This window comes from Mycteria americana, chromosome 3, assembly GCF_035582795.1.
Source record: "Mycteria americana isolate JAX WOST 10 ecotype Jacksonville Zoo and Gardens chromosome 3, USCA_MyAme_1.0, whole genome shotgun sequence".
NCBI classification, from domain to species: domain Eukaryota; kingdom Metazoa; phylum Chordata; class Aves; order Ciconiiformes; family Ciconiidae; genus Mycteria; species Mycteria americana.
In genome coordinates this window covers 38,048,624-38,068,198 of record NC_134367.1, presented here as the reverse complement: position 1 = coordinate 38,068,198, position 19,575 = coordinate 38,048,624, and the positions used below count along the sequence as shown (strand labels likewise).

Here is a 19,575-nt window from a genome sequence, read left to right as displayed (position 1 = left end):
GAGACAGCAAGATGTTGTGGGGCATGCCATAGCACACTTGGAGGTGGAGACGTGGAACTCTTGCAGTGAGAGATGAACAGATTGTACACATCTGTAGGAAACCATATTTAAGCATTTCTGCTGTCCAAGGAACATCTGCCATCTGTTTGGAGGGAAGTGAGGGTAATTATAAAATGGTGCAGGGAGAGCTAAGGGGGAAAGATCTTAAATATGTAGGAAACTGGTCTACATTAGTTCTGCTGCTTATGGCATAACACAGTAGCCTTCAGCCTTTGTTATTTCCATCCTGAAAACAATCCTGAACAACAGCTTTTGTCTAGTCAACAAATTTTTGAGTCATATTGTTCAGTTTCTTAGTCAGGGAAGGACTTTGTAAATAATGGGAGAGGGATTTAATGCCCACAGTTTACTGCAAGACTTAGAAAAGGAACCTATAAGAAAGCGGATAGTAAGGGGGAGCTCCATCAAGCAACTACAGCCAAGGACTAGAGTTCTCAGTGGAACAGAAAAGGGGTTGGGATTAGGGAATGACATCCCAGGTAAAGGAAGGATTTATACTGATTTTACCATTGATCAGCCTTTTATGTATCTATTCATCTTCAATTGGTGATGCACTGCATAAAATTTACCACTGGCCCTTTTCCTGAAAGCAAGAAATTCTGGAAAGCCAAAAGCATATAGTATAGTTTTAAACAGCTATAAAAATGCTCACTAGAAATAATACGGTTGAACCTAGTACAACTGGAAAGTATGCTGGTGCCCCTAGACAGTCTTTGAATAGGTTAGACTAAAGGTTTTTGAAAGCACACAGAATCATGAAATGCTTAGATTTCTCTGCTTTTAATTCTAAAATGTTACAAAATTACTTCATCGTACAAAAAAGATATATGGCTTACAAAAATGCATCAATGATTTGTTTGAAATGTGTTTAGCTCATAAAATCATCTCTTCAGAAATAGGTATTTGAGAGAACCGATGTCATCTGTTTTCAAAGCTAGTCTGGCTTGATATATAGGGCTTCTAGAAGTAATACATTTAGGGTGGCCTCTCCTAGGATGGGCCTGAAGAAGAGCTCTTCAATAGCATCTGCATCAATGTCTCGAAGAGAGGCGATTAGCTGAAGAATCCAAGCAAACCTGCCTAGGTTTCTATGGAACATCATTGAGATAAACTCCATCAAGGCTTGCTGAGCTTCCTGCTGCAGTGTTTGTACATAGGGGAGACATTTTAGGACGTGGCATCCTGTCAAAACAAAAAGTAAAATAATAAATCTTGAGTAAATACTTTCATTCTGTGCCCTTCATAATGATGGGTGTCTGGCTTTCTAGCTTATAGTACTACTTTCTCTAGAAAACAATAAAAACTTTCTAAACATACTTTTTGGAAAAAGAAGATATGCATAGTTCAATAATTTGGAAGAACATTGAGCAGCATTGTAAGCATATTGGAATCTAGCCCGTTACATTAAATTCAGCTTTGAAATGGTAACAGGAGGTAACTTTGACTCAGTACAGATGGAGAAGAAGCTTTAGAGTGTTGTCTACCCACCAAATGATGCTGAGACCGTAGCCTGAGTAGGTGGAAACATTCCAGCCCTAATCTAAAATAGGTAGGTAACATCAGGAAGATGGAGGCGGTGGTTTGGAGCAGCGAGCAGGCTGGCAGGCTGAAGACATAGGTTTCCAGCCTACCCAGTCCCATCTCCCTCCTATTGTTTCCTCTGCTTGCTAGACTAAGCTGGGGCACTATGATTCACCATGCTATCTAGATATATTCATTTACAGTCTAAAAAGAGCATGAAGGTTCTCTGTGAGATGTATCGGCACCCACAGGAGTAGGATAGAGAATTGTATTTCCTGCTTTTGTACTCCCTTTCCTCAGCCATTTTTGAAGAGGGAGAGATCTCTGCCCTATGGAGTCATGGTCTTGAGCCTCAATCACATACCTCCCGTAGCGCATGACTTCAAACCTGTCGGCTCACTGAGGGTCTTTGCGGGTGCCAGGGCTCAGTTCAAAGGACACCCTGTGTTTATCTTTTGCCTCTGGTGGGATTGCCTTGTCACGTAGCTCTCAGCAACCTGTTGCCTCCTGTCCTCACCGCCTGAGGATAACACCATCTTTTCTTTCCCAGAATTGCTGCAGCCTGGACAAGGGTAGCATGAATCCCCAGGTTTTGACTTCTGCCTCTCCTGCCTCCCATGTCTTATTTTAACCTGTCTCTCAGCACACACTCCAGGCCTGTTTAGCATCTTTTACAGTGACTGACTCCGTACCTCCCTGGGATGGGATCTGCATAGCTTAGACCGGGGAGTGTTTCACACAGGATCATTCGTTTAACTGTGGGAGGTTCTGCCTTCTTGCCTAGTGCCCTGTACTAGGGCAAAACCAACCTGGTTGGGTTTTTTTCAGTCTGTGGCTGGCTGCCCTTTGTCAGTCTTCAGCAGCTCTCTTCTCCCTAGACATCACTGCCAGAGGAGAAGAAGCCTCAGGAAAGCCTGCAATCAGGCTAGCCAGAAATGAAAGGTTTGGAAAAATCATCTTCTCCCCCAGGATTACCACCAGCTGCAAGCTGTGAGGATGGTTCCAAGTGTTAAATTTTTCATGGAAAGGAAGTTGTCAGGATTTTGTATATTCAGGATGACATTGCAATTGCCTGTATCCCTTCAAATTTGTTTAATTTCCCTATTTGGTCTTCTTTTGTATGTAATCAAACACTGGTTTTAATTTACGAATAATGAGAAACTTCTTGTTCTGAGATCTGTTGTAATAATATTCAGTCAAACACATGTTTCCAGCTGAACTGTAAACCTAAGAGCGTCTTTTTTAACAGAAGTCCTGTCACAGCCTTGATGGAGTGTTATATATGTATATATAACTCCATAAATATATATATATATATGGCACTGATACAATAACAACACTGTTTTTCCTGATTCCCACCTCTTCACTGTGCAGTTCCCATTGCTTTTCAGACAGTTGTCAAAAGCAGCAAGAGCAGTTTCAGCTCACTCTGTGCTGCTCATGCGTGGTGGGACAGTCCTACCTGCTCCTTCCTTTGACTTACTGCCTGGGTCCTAGAGAAGGCCTTCTGGCAGCTGGACCCTTCACCCATACACACGTTCACCTCTCCGAAGCCACCTAGCCAAAGCACCCCTGCGAAGAGCAGGGATGGCAGTATGTTCTGGAGAGTCTGGATTGGGTTGATGCAGGGCTGCCTATTTCCCCTCAGGGGCTGGGCGCACGCTTTCTCCTTCGCAGGTTCTTGCTGGCCCAGATGTGGTCAATCAGTAACCCAGCCAGAGCCTCCTGCACAGAAGTACTGGGCAGATTGTGCTTTAGTGGGAGGACCTACACTCCATGCTGCCTGCCACCCTGTCCCCAAAGGGATTTTTTTATGATAGTAAGCACTATCTCGATGCCACAAGAGATCACGTAGGGCGCAAGCAAAGCTCTGCCATACTTGTTTTGTCGTGCTTCTTGCCCCAGCACTGGCCTAGCTGTGCTGCTACAGCTGCATTTCTGGGTGTCCTGTTGAACTCCAACCCATAACCCAGCTCTGGACTGCTCTGTGCCTGGTCCTTCCCCTTTGCCTCAGCCAGTTTTGGTGGTCCTAACAGGAGTAAAACATTCAGGGTGGGAGCCCACACGAGGTACTCCGTGATCCAGGAGAGGGTTTAGCGTTGTCGGTGCTGATGGCTGCCTGAAATCCTCTTGGAACTGAGGCCTGCAAAATACTCAGATTTGACCAAACATCAAGCCAAAACTAAGAGGGCAGCTGAAAATGTGCTGCGTGTATGTAGAAAACATTTTCTGAGTTTGGTGGAAAGTGTTCAAAAACTATTAAAAATTGTGAAACGACAGCTGTACGGATTTGTTTGCAACAAACAAAGGTAGAGAAAGGGCAGTTTGGGCTGTGTATAAGCCCTGAGTACCTGTTTCAGCCCAGAGTTAGACTGAAACTCTTTGTTTCATCTGGAGCCAACCTAGGCTTAACTGAAGTCCTCCCAGGTGCCTTCTGCAGCCCGTGGAGAAAGGCGCCTGCAGAGAATAGGGTCATCCCACCTAGGAACTAGGGAGTCCCCCTGAAACTCTGGACGGTGTCTGCAGTATGGCACCCCAGGGAAGCAGCAGGCATTAGAAGGCACAAATCCGGAACATAACACTGCTTCTGCTGCTTTCTCCTTCAGTGAAAAATCACATTTGATCCACAGAGATAATAAAAATGCCTGCTAGTTAAACTGTGTAAGCTGCTGCGGATGAGGGATTTCTCCTCTTATCATCACCCCGGATATAACCGGTGGTTTCTTTCGGCCTGATTTTATTGTGAAAAACTGAGAAAATAAGTTGCACTGAAACAAACTCCACTGGTTTGATGCTGCAGCATAGACACACAAGACAATACCAAACATCTGGATGACATTACATCTCAAGAATCAGAATTTGAATCCTATTGGAAACAAATACAAAGTCACTAGAGCCTTTGAGCAGCCTATAAACCATTCACCACAAGAAATATCATGGAATAACTGAAGCATTCAAGTATCCTTTTGGTGCAGTCCCAAGTATAGCACACTGCTGATAGCGCAGCCAACACGTGATGGCTGTGGAAGGAGTCAGGGAGCTGAGCCAGAGCAGGCTGGAGTCAATAAGTCTTTCCATTTACTTTAGTGGACTTAGAGCTCGGCTTTTAATGACTCACGCACTTCGTGGCGCTGACCTAGGCAACCTTCCTTCCTAAAGAGGCTGAACTTGGCACCAGAAGTGAGAAGATGCAATCACTAGCCTGAGTTCGCTCCGTGACTGCTGCCCCAGGCTTTGAATGTATAAGTACTAAAGGATAAATAAATAAAAAAAAGGCTGTGTAACCTCAACACAGTATCCTTTTGCCTCATTGATGAAAATCGGATGATACAGCTTATTTTGTCTTCTCCAGTGTTCTTGCTACAGAGGAAGTCTTTGTTAAAATACTTCTAATACTCACATCATGTACCCATGTACCATCTCTCCTTTGCTGTACTACAGGTGAGGCTGCTGTATTACCTTTGAACTGGAAATCAGTTTGAAGTGACGTGGTTAATTCTTTAAGACTTAAAATTTGTCTAATAGAAGCTGTTTTGGCTTACAGTGGGTGACCTACTGCACACATCCAAGGAACCTAAATAAACTACTTCAGGCAGAAAATCATTAAATTGTGGAATACAGATTTTTGAGAACCTTTAGCTATATTCATGGAAAAGCATAAAACTAAACATTTGTCTATATGCAAATGAAAATGCCAAATGTCCTTCTAGGCACATAATCATCTGTGTGATTTCCAGGAGGACTTACCAGAATTAAAAAGAATAATTCCTTTAAGATAGGCATATTCTTTTGCACTTATGTCCAGGTCCCAGAATTTCCACAATAAATTCTTCATCTTCTGAACTTCTGCTAAAGATGCTCCCAGTGACAAGCTGCCCAGTTCATTGCTAGCTGTCAAAGACTGATTGAGGAGGATTTTTTTCAATAAACTAGGGGCTGAAATCTCTCTCAGGTCAAAATCCACCCCTTCTTGTGCCATGCCCAGGACAAAAAGAGGGGCCCAGTTCTGCTGTATGAGGACAAGCTGATCCTCCCAAGGCACGTGATAAAAAGAAGGCAAGTTTCTAATAAAAGTTAAAGTCTTGAAGAGCACTTCAGAAGCTCTTCTGCACGTGGCTTCTGGTATATCCAGGACAGCTCTTCTCCTGTCCATACAAGAGCAGCCCTTGCTTCCCGTGGAGCAGTGGGGACTGCGGTACTGCTGGTGCCACTTGGGCTCACTTCCATGCTCTTTGTTAAGGAGCTGGTACAGGATGCTCTTAGCATGGTGTGTCTCACACTGACATTTCCCAGATTTCTCAGCTGGGATCTCGGTAGCCATAGAGCCAGAGTTCCCCGTGGGAGGAAACAGTGCGCATGGAGCTATGCAACAACAGCAGGGGAGAGCATTTCTGCCACACGGCGAGGCATCGTGTGCTTTTTATATACACGGGCGGTTGAAAAGTGATATGACCCTGATCTGTAAAGTTACCTTGAACTTTATTTGCACCAGGCGGGGCTGTTTCGAACGAGGCGGGGCTGCAAGCTGCCGGTGTCGCGCAGGGCTGCCGCAGCCCCGGGGGAGCGGGAGGCTCACGGCTGTGCCCCGGTGCAGGCAGGCTGTGCCTGGCCTCTGCCACCACGCCAGTGGCTCTCTGCTGGTGCCACCAGCAGTGGCATTTTTGCAAAGGCCAGCTATATAACGTGTACAACCTGCCCCTGAGGGGAAACGCAGTGAAGACTACGACACCAGAAGTGAAGAAGGAACAAGTTGTCTATATTTTTATTGATACACTGACTCTGCCCACTAGCTAATGCTCTGGAGTGCACAGAAATACATTTATACTTATGAACGGTGCTGTGGTAGCAGTCCCTTGAGTAGATGCTTTTATTTCTTGTTAAAAGGAGCCACCTGAAGACACCGTGGATGTCTACCATTACTTTTCACAGAGCACTTAACAGTGTTCATACTTTACACTGTAGCTAATTGGATGTGACACCTATGTCAAGGAGCTCACAGGTGAAATTCCTGGGGATAGAAATCCCATGTATAGGAATTATTTCACATTCCTGGGAGATTTGAGAGAAACTTTAGAGAAAGTCAGCTGCTATAGCTCATGACAATGTTATCATCTCCTGCACTTCACATATGATAATTTCAAACACAGAACATGTGGACTTCTCCCAGACTTGCTGTATAATTAAATATTCTTCATGCAAGCTGTGGAAATAAAACTGAAGAAGAAAGAGAGCAAAATGGCAATTTGTACTGTTGTACGTGTGAACTTTTGTAGCAGAGCAAGAGCTGAATGATAGAATTGTCAACTCTTCAGTCGACATCAGGGAAAATTAAGTAGCAGGAATGCAAGGAACTCAGCCTTAATAAGAAGAAATTGATACTTCAGGTTTTTGTTACTTCACACTCTCTTGCTTGCTCTTATATAGGGGAAGAGGTACTAAGTTTTTTCACCAAGCATAATGTTTATGCATTCCTACCATCTGGGCTCTTAGCATGTCTTAACAAAAAATGAGCATTAAAAACAACAGCTCCAAGAGCTACTTCTGTTAGATCTCCAAGCCTTAGGTGTGTAAAGGCCATCCCATCAGATGCATAGCCACAAATTTGGCCTTTGCTAGATACAATTGTTTGGTTTTTCCATGCTGGGCCATTTTAAAATTTCCATTTATTTACCTCTCCATGATATTTATGTTGCAAAATTTTCCCCTTCTGAGGAGATAAAAAGTGCAGGAAGAGATGACTGCTCCAAAGTTGAGCAATCTAGAAGTGTAGTGCTGCTGAGGTGCAAATACCACTAACTGCAGTGAAGGTCAAGGGGGCCCAGAGCACTGAACATCTGATGGGGTTTGCCTGTCCACCTCTCCATCCATTCAGCAGCTCTCTACTGTTGTCCATTGCTGGGTTATCAAAGAGCTTTTTAGGTTAAAGGACACAGCAACGAAGAAGTCCCCAGAAAGTCCCATTCTTCATATTCTCACTGTAAAATTCTAGCTGGGCTGAGGTTCAGTGGAATGAACTCCAGTTGCGGGGCTATCGCCATCTGAGGTTCTGCAAGAGTTATGTAGATTGGCTAATGGCTGTACTGGAAAGAGAGAGACCGAGCTTGTGAAAATCATTTTTATGCAGAGTTTGCTTGTGAAAAGAAGTTCTGTCTCCTAATTGCTGGTGAGCATGGTGGTGTTTCAGTAACCTAGGTAGGACAGTGAGCTCTGATGAACCCAACTCCTCTACTGCAAGGAAAAAAATCTTTGACTTCAGCTGAAATCAGCACCATTTCACAGATCACCATCATTTCACCCTCATGGTTCATGTCATCATTTCACGGTTCGTATTAATTGTGCTTTTTAAAGTTCTACTCCAGATTAAATTGGTTCCTTTCCTACCTTTTTTTTCCTGAGATCTGCATCAGTCATATGCAGAGAGTCCTGATGTCAGTAACATATGGTATTGGATACCATTTCTATTTATCATAATTGATTTCCTTTGATTATGTGTAGTTCTAAGAGGCAGAAGCAAATGATATTTTTCTAACAGGCATTCCTGGTATATTCACCCTCTCTATAGCTTGCTTTATTTTATAAATCTCGGTAAGACTCCCACAGTCATCCTTTGTCCAAACTAAAGAGATGTAGCTACCAAAATTGTTCTTTCTTTAAAGTGGTACTATGCCTTTGATCATCTTGTTACCCTTCTTTGAACCTCTCTTAGTCCTGTATCTTTCCTAAGATACTCTCTAAGGGGACGCGGGGAAAGTATCAGAACAGGACACGGTATCTAGGACTCAGGAGAGCACGGATTTATACAGGCACAGAGCGAAGTTCTCTGTTTTGCCTTTCCCAGAAGTCACTCCTGACCACTGAGCTGTTGTTGCCATGAAACTGTCACAGCCCCCAAGTTTTACTCCTGAGTGATAGTCATCAGTTCAGAGGCTCTCATCTCAGTCAGCAGTGGAGTCAGGAGTGTTTTATCCTATGTGCATCTTTTGCCATATATATACACACTGAATTATCATTTGACACCTAGTTGACCATTTTCCTAAGGCCCGTCTGCAATTCTTCTGACAACCCTAGACTTCCTCTGAATAATTTTGTATCATCAGCAAGCATTCATATTCTGAAACTTTGAAGGCACTGCTCTTCAGAATAGTTCACTCAATGCTGTCAGTTGTTTAAAAGACTATCATAACTTAACAATGGCGCAGAAAATCTGACGTTGTCCTTGCAGTAGAGTGTCTATATATACAAGTATATATATGTTGGACTATATGTATTGGTGCACAATGCATATAGTAACTAATCTATTACTAAGCAGCAATGCGAGCTCTGCTACTTTCCTAAAAGGTGAGACTGGAGGCAGATGCATTTCTGGAGAAGCATCTTCCGCTATTATTTCATAAGGGCTACGAGAAGGAAACGCCTTCCTAGGAAGCTGACAGCAGCCTTTTTGAGGTCATCCTGTCACAGCAGTCTGATACATGCACATATTCCTTGATTCAGTGATCTCTTATCTCTCTGGTCTCCCGTACAAACATTTAATTGGCCTATAAACATCTATATGACTTGAGAACAGGATTTTCTCTATAACTTTTATACATTTTGTTTTCTGGGAGGAGTTGGATGACTTTCATGTCACTGGTACTTTTGAGGACACCTGACTTCACTAACAGCCTTAATGATGACAAAAGGAGGCAGTAATAAAACCAGTATCTTTCTAGAAGGGTTCCATCTCCTCCTTGTCCCATGGTGCACACCATCTGGCTTGAGCAATAAAGGTATTTGTTTCTCAACTAGAGGAACCGAGAGCTACCATTCAGATTGCCTACTTTGGCTAGGCAGATAGTGGGAATTATCATCCCCAAGTTGAAGCCTGCTCAGCTTTGAAACAAGCTCTGAAACACTGTCTTTAGCTTATGCTCCCACAGGTAATGCGATGGCAAACTAGGATTTGGCCCTTATATCTGAAGCAAGGGTACGTAAATTATAAATCCAGTTACTTTAAACATGTTTAGCTTATCTTGAAGATCAGTAGGTGAACTTCTCAAGTGATTGAAGTTAAGCATGTGCTTAAAATACTTTGCTTGATTAGGTCTGCTAAAATCAGCATCTTTTTGACGATAGCCATTTGAATAGAAGTAGCAAATTAATAGAGAGGCAGCTGCCCCAGGAGGCCCTGCAGTGAAATGTTGTCTATCACTGAAACTAGGCCTGTTTTAAACTTGGCTCTGGTGACCGAGTTAGCGAAAAGGCAAATGCCCCTGAACTTCTGCCCCACATCTTGACGTGAAGTAGGAGCTCTGAGAAGCCCCTTCCTAAAAACATACCCCAGGCATCTATGTTTAACTCATGTTCTGCTGTTCTTTGTTTCCAAACACACCGGAGTAGCATTTGAAGTGACTTTGTGACAGGTGCTGGTCACTAGCTGAAGAAGGGAGAGTGTTTGTCTTCATTTTAGACCGAGAACATTTTGTTAGAGACTTTATGCTGCCTGGCCATACTTCAGCTGTTGCAAATGTGAATGCAAACACGTGCCATCTGGAGCTATAACCAAATATGAGACTAAAAAATTAGTACAGAAAGTAAATAATCAGCTCAGTGATGCTCCTTGGGCAGAAGATGGGGTGACACAGGATCATATTTCTTAACTCTTCAGCTTCTTATGAATCTAAAGCAGCAATGGATTTCCATGTATGCAAATGCATAAATAAACCCAAAAGGGCTTTCATGGTTATTTCAAACAAACAAACAAACAAAAAAAAAACCCCAGCTGGAGAAGTAAACTCTTTCCATGATTTTTGAACAGCTTTATCCTGCCTCTCAGTAACATGAGGTCAGAGCCTTCTTCATCTAAAAACCCGAGCAGTCACCACTTTGCAGCTGCAGCAGAGCTGCGCACGCCATAGCAGACGTGCTGCTACGGGGCCATTTCTCCCTTGGTTAAAGGTAAGGGTTTTAAGCAGTGTGTGGAAAGAGGCGTGAATCTGGAGACATGAGTAGGTTTTAAGCTACCCAACATCAATCGTTTGCTTTCTTCATACTAGCAAAATTGGTGAATTTTTATAAGGGTAAATTGGCCAATTTTTATAAGGGCACACCTTGGGGGGGTGGGGTGTAGAGATTATAAAATAAACCAGAAATTATCTCATACCAGATTGTGCCATTTTTCTACAGCTCCCCCACCAAGGAGCCAGTGTTTGTACAGGCACCCTTATCAGCACTGGGAGAGGCACCATCTGTCATTTTAAATATAGATAGATATACCACTTATTGTGGCTCAGCAAGTGGAAAATGCTGGAAAGCAAGGTAGAAAATGGGCACAGTTTTGGAAAAAGCAAAGTTAGAAAATGCTCCTGGCCAGCAGTGCCATCTCCAGAGTGGCACTGAAAAGGTGACTCCTCCCTTCAGCCCCCTCCCCTGCTGAGAAGAGTGGTTGAGATGATAAACATTTTGACGGAGTATGGAGCCCACTATCATACTAAACTTAAGTCTGTCTTATATCATTGAAGATAAATGCCTAATCTAGTGATTAGCACTCTATAAATACCACAGATTAGCGAGTGAAGGTTAGATGGCAGATTAGATATGTGGTGTATGTCTTCAACTTGCCTTTACACATTTTATTTATGATAAAATGAGCAAGGTCTTAACAAGTAATCTGTGGTCCAAAAAAACTAATTCCCAAACACTTCCATTTTATTTTGAAATGTATGAGGGGCGACTAACTTCTACCAGGGGTATAGGACTAATGCATTGAGTTTTCCTGGTGACAAAATTAACATTCCCAAACTTTCCTCACTGTTTGCCATAGTATAACTTCTCTGTCAATAACTCAAATTAAATATCTATCTAAGCAGATGGGGGGGGGGGGGGGGGGGGTGTGAAAGCAATCTCAAATTTTGGATTTTCTTAGAGCTCAGACTACTTAAAAACTGATAGAAAAATCTACATCATTTGGGTTTGATTCTTCATAATCAGTAACTGATTATGACTCATGGAGCCTATATGTACAAATCTCCAACCCCAGAGAGATTCTTCATCAGATATTTCCTCACCACAGTTTACCCAGAAAAGCCACATTTCTTCTATTTGTCTTTGACCATCTCCCCACCTTGATTGCTGTGACTTTCTTCTACCACACCCCTGCCAAGGAGATACCTGCTCCATTCTCTTGCAGCTGGTTTCCCATCTGATTTGAAGTAAGTCTGGGAAGAGTTCAGACACAGCTGTGGTGGGATCTTATTGCAGATCTATTTCTTTACTGTTTCCCTACTATTTCCCAAAGGGGCAGGGACAGAGCAGCTCACAAACCCACCGCCTCTGGGGACTAGGACATCAGGGGATCCCTGGAACTGAGTGGAGTAACAAAACCCTGTCCACTTTTGGAGCCTAAACATCTTTGCAAAAGCTGTACGTCCAAGTCTGAGCACATCTTCGATTGCATGAGCTTGAATTACTTCAGATTTCAGAGATTCTCTGGTATTACATTGTGGCGGTGTGCTCCCCCTCCCTGGGCAAGCAGTAACCACCCGTGGGAGTCATCCTGATAGCTGCATCCAGTTTATGCTGGACCTTGAGGATGGATGGCAACAAAGTAGCCAAGGGCTGCCCAAAGCAGTGATCTAAACGTCTTGCTGACATGCAAATACGACTTTGGGTCAATCATCTTACCCCCATAAATAGTGAGCAGCCCAAGAGCCTGTTGAGCTCTCCTGCACGGCAGCGGGCTGCACGCCAGGATCTCCCCTTGGGCAGGGACGCCTCTCAAGGTTACTCCTCGAGGCTGAGAGATTCCTTGCCACAACAGATCCTCGGTAAGTGACTAATAGCATGCTCAACTTTGAAATCTTAGCTAAGTGATATAAAGGATTGATTGCGCACATATAATCCTTTAGACATAAACCATTGACCAAGTCTGGGACTAGGACTGGATCTAGCCGCACCTAGACTCCTCTCTGAGAAGGAGTTTAGAAAGCAAGGGGATCCTTTTCTGAACCTCATGACTCAACAGGAGGTTCTCCCTGACAGTTTTGTCTGACCCTGTCCTCTATGCAGTAAATGATCAAGTGTACCTTGCCATCGAATCTTGTTAAATAACTGTCTCATTGAACTTTGTTAACTCCCTATTCTATATCAATAAAGTATATTTTTACTTCTCTCTTACAAGTGAAGCGCACTCTCACTCCATCCGCGACATATGTACAACTGATAGTCAATCTGTTAAACATTTACGTAACTGGCACCACGGAAGACCAATAAGGGCAAGAGTCTGCCAACCTTTAGGCAATCATTCCTTTAGCAATAGGTTGGTCTGACAAAACTGGGGAGGAAGAAAAGATGTCGAGTCATATACATGTTGGAAATTGTAAAGAGAATCTTTCTGTCTCCATGTGTGAAGCTCTACTGTCAAGATACTTTGGGGAAAGAGCCAGCTTTCTGATAACCATGCAGTCCAGCAGGAGTGAGGAAGAAAGGCTGTGAAAACCTTGCCAAAGAGCAGTATGGTTTTGAGCAAACAGGATTAGGAAACCAGGACTAAGAAAATGAATTTCGAGTGCTCAAACCCAGAGTAAGATAGTTGCGGTGCCTCTGTGTAGAAAGAACCAGGATGTTGAGAGAGTAGAAGATCCTGAAACTTTTAAATAGTACAGGTTAAAAACTGAAGGGGGGGAAAGGAGGAAAAGATAAACCTAAGCACTTTTAATAAGAGCAGATTATGACAGGATAAATGTTATTTGCAAATATTCATATGAAGATGTGAATTGCTCACGGAGTCAAAGGTGGCCACAAGACACAAGCATTTCCATGCTGTTCACTGGTAGTTTGAAGGACATTCAGACCTCCTTCTGGACCTATTTCTGTATGCAGTAAATGAACGCTTTGCTCATTCAGTATTGAGATTTCAGCATTGTGACATCAACTGCTGCTTACTCTGGCATTTATGTTATTCCTGTCACTCTGAAAAACAGCTCTGAGATATTTAGAAGCAAGCACATTTGCAAAAATCATATTTTTGAAAGAGAAGCCTGGCTCTGTTTGTCTCATAAAAGTCTGCACTTAACCACTTTTTAAAAAAATAGTATGATTATAAGGTCAGTGGAAAACTCCATTAAAGTGTTTCAGGAAATCATCAGATCATTAGAGCAATGGAAATGGAAATGTATGCAATGTACTGGTTTCAAACACATTATAAAACAGTGGGCAAGAAATCAAGTGTGTTCTCTAGTCTTAGTGTAACGTTCTCCTTCGGGACCCACACAATTCGGGAGTGATTTTATCATGCTGTATGCCAGTGACTGCTCCTAGCTTGCAGTGGCTACCCAAAGGTATTTTTCCTTCAGAGATGGCTGCATTGTCACCTCTCAAACTGGCCTTTGAAACAAAGTGGAGACACACCTTTTTCTCCTTTAGCTACCCTGGGAAACACATGTATGAGGAGCATTGTCCTCGAGAGAGTGTCTCATACCTAGAACTACCACCCTGAAGGGAACAGACACCTTAGAGTTCAGCCATTACTTGAAATCGTGTTCAGAAAGGCAAGATTCATCTGAAAGCAACTGCGAGTGCTGGAGAATCCAGATCAGTCAGTAGAGCTGCAAGGCTTGTGTGAACGTGTAAAAAGAAACAAAAGACCAAGAGAAGCACGTGTCTGCAAAGTGTTTAGGTTAGTGCTCAACAATCCTTTCAGCCTCCCTGATTGCTGTGACAAGATGGTAAGAGCTTCGCGAAGTCCTGTAGCAGGGTGCATCCAAACTCAGATGGACTGGAAGTGTATATACCTTCAGGACCTGCTCACCCTTTATAGCTCAGATCCAACAGTGTGGGTCATTCTGGTCCAAACCTCCCTCCCTTTTCCTCCCTCCTCCTGCCCCATATACTTCTTCTTCATTAGGTCAAGCAGGAAAGGCTCTAGCACTTCCTTCCATTAAGCCAGTACTTGAGACCATCTGTTCTGGAGATGTGAATCTCCTTTGGACAGGGCTGGAGGGTTTGTCCTCGCTCCGACAGGTCACAGCTATTCCCATAACTGGCCAAGACCCTTAACAAACTCTCAGCTCATTGTGAAGTAGAGCTGAGCTGAGAAATGCCCAGATCCCGGAATCTAAATGTTTCATATGAAACCTCCTATTCTGTACCCACACCATGTAACTTGCTAATCGTGTTTTACACAGTCTCATAAGTGTGAACAAGTGACAGCTCATTACTTGATCTCATTTGAGACTAGAGTTGATGGTAACCACACACATGAAGGTGACAGTCTTTTGGAGGGTATCTCAACCCAGTTCCCAGCTCAGTGTTTGGAGAGGCTGATGGGACAGGATGTACTAAGCTGACCCAACAGGTCCCGTCCTGTGGTAGGAGGCCACCCCCTCAGAGTTCTGTGCTCCTGCTGGGTCCCGCACACTTCTGCACCCACCAGACTCCTCAGAGTGTCTTATCTGCTTTGGAAAGCAGGAGAAAAGTCATCTGCAGAGAGAAGAAAATGACCTTGAGCTGGTTCATTGGTGGAAAAGGACAGCAGAGCTGGTCTGAGGGATGGGCAAAAACCTTGTCTCTGGTTCAGCAGAAGGAGAGTCTCACCAGCTCGAGTGAGACTCTTATGAGGACCTTTAGGGTAGGGCTCCCTCCAACACTTCAGGTTATGCAGGACATGGAAATGATGACTGTGCCCAGCACGGGTATTTCAGCAAAGACAGATAACTCCTCTTACTGCGTTTTTCCAGAAATGAGAAATTATGATCCACAGCAAAAGTCATGGCAGTAATAATGGTTTTTGTTGCATGTTAACCTGACTAATAAGGTCCTGCAGACCTTCCCACGTGTCAGGACCTACAGGAGCTGGCTGGGAGGGAGGATCCTGCTGCAGCTTCCCCATCTGCTCTGTCTCACTCACAGGCAGCAGCAGCATTTCCCATCCTGGGGCATCTACCAGTGATTTTGTTTTCCATGCAGTTGTGCTGAGCATGGGAGCCAGGGTCTGCGACCCGTTCAGTAACAAAAGCAGTGTTTGGAAGGACAGCGTTCACGTTTGCTCTGTTTGCTATCATGCACGCTAACATTGCTTTACTAATAAACTATGAACTCTGGCAAAGGATACATTTGTTTTACAGATCAAATATAAGAATGCAACACCCAGTAGAAAATTTTAATTTCACACACGTTTTCTCTTCAGCATCTATCAACATGAGATGTTCGGTTCATTGTGACTTCAAGTGTCACCTTTAAACCCCCAAAATCTGGAGCAAAAATGAAGTCAAAACAAACGGGGAAAAAAGTAATTCTGTTTTTATTTTAAATGTCAAAACAAGATGTCACTTTAAACATTTTTAAAGTTAAAACAAATATTATAGAATATATTAAAAGTGCCATGCAGATTAGCTAAAAATATTTATTTTTGGAATAACTTTTTTTTTCTCCCCTAAATTCATGTGTCCACAGCAAGCTGTATGGTTTGAAAAAGCACCAAGCAGAGGTTTAGCTGTTTCATTAGCTAACCTTCCTCACCTTCTCTTTGTGTTTTAGTGTGCACGGAGGATTAGCATCAAATACAGCAATGTGTTTGCAATATAGCATCAAAAAACACATGTCTAGACCCAAAATGTCATTTCAGGCAGCAAGAGAACAGAAAAAATGAGTAGAACATAGAAAAGCCCACCCCACTAAATAATCGTAATAACAGCAGAGGAAGAGGTCTCTGGAAGATCAAACTTTCTTCTGAAAAATATTCCTGAGGACATTTTGACAAAAGAGTAGGTTCACAAGTATTGCTGTCATCAAAGTGAATGACTTCGCCGGTGCGGTAGCACTGAAGTGCTCCAGTTCCCGTTTTATTACACCTCTGCCGTTTACAGTAAACCCATGAAAATTATTCAGATGCCACATGGTCACGCAACCACTTTGGTGCTGAAAAGGATAAGGGCGAGACTAAGAGTGAGGTCTTTGTGCATTCTGTTACGTATTACATCCCAACACCAAAATCTCAACAGATGGAGGCATTTAGAAGAAGAGAACAACTGAGGAAGCAAACTAAGCAAGCAAATAAAAGAAAATTATTGGCAAAAAATATTATTACTGGTTATTAAGAAATTAACACTTCACTGTCTGAGCTAGGAGTTTACTGTGAAAGTTTTAATCTCAAGATAAAAAACAGGAATGCGGGCAGATTTTTTTTTTCTCTTTAATTTTCTTTTCTAACAGCAAAATATTTTTTCCCTGCAAATAAAGCATTTCTAGCACTGATGTCCACAAGAAACCACACAACAAGTGGTTGGGTTTGGATGTGCCTTAGCTGCACATAACTGATACTATGATGCAAAAATGCCAGAAGAAACAATGGCATGTGAAGATACATCAAAATGTGCATTAACTTCCTTTATAATCAAATGTTTTCTGCTAGCCCTTTCTTTCCTGCCTTCTGTTTTGTGTGCTTGCTTGTCACTGAGTGTTTGTAGAGCAGGTACAACAACTGGACCTTGACCTTCTTTGGAGTCATCACAAAACAAATTAATATAAGAAGTAAACATGCTCTAGCAACTTACAGGTGCGTCCTAGCTCATTTCTCTCAAAAACCCCAGAACATTTCTAAACGTGAAAGTAAAAATGGAAGGCAGATTAACCCCGATTACCGTATATCATTATTTCTAAGGCGCTTGCTGGGATATACCCTCAGGTATGTGTATCACATGTAACAGGTGCTATTTATGGTAATACAAATAGCAAGAGCAGCAGCGATGGCAAAATACTTCCCTGTTTATAGAGTATTATGAAGCTTTGCTCTGTCATTCTATTTCCAAGACTTCCTTTTTCTCACTCCACCATTTGACAAATCCAGGTACACTTCTGAGTCCCTGAAGGATGAGCTACGAACAGCAGGATGACCACACACCTGGTACTTCTATGCATGAACCCAATGACTTTTGATCTGACGATGATCTCCACGAGTCTATTATTTATTTTCACTCTAACCGTCTTAAAGGTAAACCAAACTACCTAGATGTAATTGCAAAATCCAAGGACAGAGAATTATATGCAGGTTGACTTCACAGATAGAAAACAACTGATAAGAGACCAATATGACAGCTGACTGTAGTTAACCTTTAATTGGGGTCCAGCAGCAGCATGTGCTTGCTAAATATGCTGTTTCAAAAGCAAAAATACACATAATCCCATCTTGGTTATGCAATAAGTACAAGTAATAGGAAATGTTAATCTCTGGTCTGACGTGACCACGTTTACGTTATAAAGCCACAATGCAGTGAGCACCGTTTGACACCAAGCTTCAAGTAGGATTGCTTTGATTTTGTCTTTACTTCACCCTGCGAAACCAGTGCCTTAATGTTGACTTTGCAAAGCCACCAAAGTTTGTTCTTTTCTTATAAATAAAATAATCATTTACACATACGTGTATTTAAGCACAAGCAGGCCTCTTTAATCAGGTTTTTGCACAGGCTTTGCTATGTTCTGGGGCAGTCCAAGAGAAAGCCCAGGGGCAGCTTTCCCCAGCTCACATCAGCTATGACTGATCCCTTCTTGCTGCACCTCTCTTCAGTGATCTAATTCTAATACTAATTTCCCAGTTTATATTCACAAGAGACATAGAGCAGAAAAAAAAAAGGCAAGCTGTGTATCCCCACCTAAATTTATTTACAAAGTCCTTCACACCTTCATCCCTATGTTCCACTGCCTGTGGATATTTCAGTCAGTTTGAATGAATAGGATTTCCGTGTGAAATGAAAACAGGGGGACAAAGGTAATTTTTGGGCAGTGCTGCTGTACAAGATAGAACTAGAAATACAAAACAGGTTTGCAATGACCGCTCTGCAGCGACACTGGTGGGATCTGTATCCCACTGCATCAGAGATGGTGGCCAGGAGGACCACTCGCCATACAGAACTTAAATGAAAAACGCGCGCTAGAAAAGATGAGGCGTAAAGGTACTAGAGGCTGCCAAGCTAATGGATTTATGCAAAAGAAAACAAGCAGTGAGAGGGATTTGCAGCTAACCACTCCTCGTAGCATGGATGGAGCAATTGGGCAGGAAGGGAAAGGAGCTGAAGACTGAGAAGCACGGCTGAGCTACCCGGCGCCTCAAAGGGAGAGTGCAGAGTTCACAGGCAACCGGAGGAGACCCTCAGACCTCTGAAGGTGGTAGAAACACCCCACAAAAGCATACAGTCACGCCTATTTCTCAATGCCTTTTTGAACCGTGCAGGTGCCTGTTAAACAGTCATCTCAGACGCTGGTGAATAGGAACCATTTTCTTCTGACACGTATCCCAGACTGCTTCAAAAGGGTGACTCAGAAACGTTCCTGGAGTCAGCGTTCATAGTTCTGACTTCTTTACAGAAAATCGGTTGGTTAGCTGGCCCGACAGAGGAAAGGGACAACAGACACGATTTGGGGAGTGGATCCCTGGGCTTTCAAACCACGCGCTGACTCGGAGTACGCGAGCAAGAGACAGTGCAGGTACCACGGGCTGACCGGGATGGCAGGAGACCCTCGCGCAGCTCTCCCACTGTGACAGCTCTGCCAGGGGGAGACGTCTGGGTTCTTGCCATGGAAAGAATTATTTCCATCGACATTCCTGCTCCAAACAGCTCATAAAAATCAGCCATCATCTGATCTGCAGCCCCTGTGGAGAGCACCGGCTGCGCCTCAGCCCCGGCTGGCACAAGCTTAGCAGAATGACTGGTGGTCCCACATCTCACAGCCTGATCACCAACCTCATTCAAAAAAGCTAAAATCTCAGAGAGATAAATACTTGGAGAGCAAGCAGCTGAGCGGTGACAAGAGGCATTTGTCTTTCCCACCCCTTAGACCGATGCCAGGCTGCCTAAAGCCTTTTATCCAGGTGAAATTTCATCTGCTGCAGAGGAGCTCTGGAACGGATGAGTCACTGAGAAAGATAAGGCCCTCAATGAGGCCATAAATAATAAAAGCAAATCTAGATGGCAATGTCACCCTTACATTTTAGGCCACTGAAGCTGAGCATAATTAATTGCA

At 43.2% G+C, this 19,575-nt stretch overlaps 1 protein-coding gene across 1 annotated transcript; it reads right to left on the bottom strand.

The window, feature by feature from the left end:
* Positions 1-896: 896 nt before the first annotated feature.
* LOC142408147 (nuclear receptor subfamily 0 group B member 2-like) lies at positions 897-5,902 on the bottom strand. Its single transcript, XM_075498250.1, has 2 exons — positions 5,329-5,902; positions 897-1,242 (listed from the first exon to the last, which is right to left on the bottom strand). The coding sequence occupies exons 1-2, from the start codon at positions 5,900-5,902 to the stop codon at positions 995-997; spliced, it is 822 nt and encodes a 273-aa protein (XP_075354365.1). The 3' UTR covers positions 897-994.
* Positions 5,903-19,575: the final 13,673 nt, after the last annotated feature.

What these genes read in the sequence shown, in the direction of transcription:
- LOC142408147 (XM_075498250.1), bottom strand. Translation starts at nt 5,902, where the DNA reads ATGGCTACCGAGATCCCAGCTGAGAAATCTGGGAAATGTCAGTGTGAG. An exon ending in AATTATTCTTTTTAATTCTG is followed by an intron (nt 1,243 to 5,328) that starts GTAAGTCCTCCT and finishes TTGTTTTGACAG; the next exon opens with GATGCCACGTCCTAAAATGT.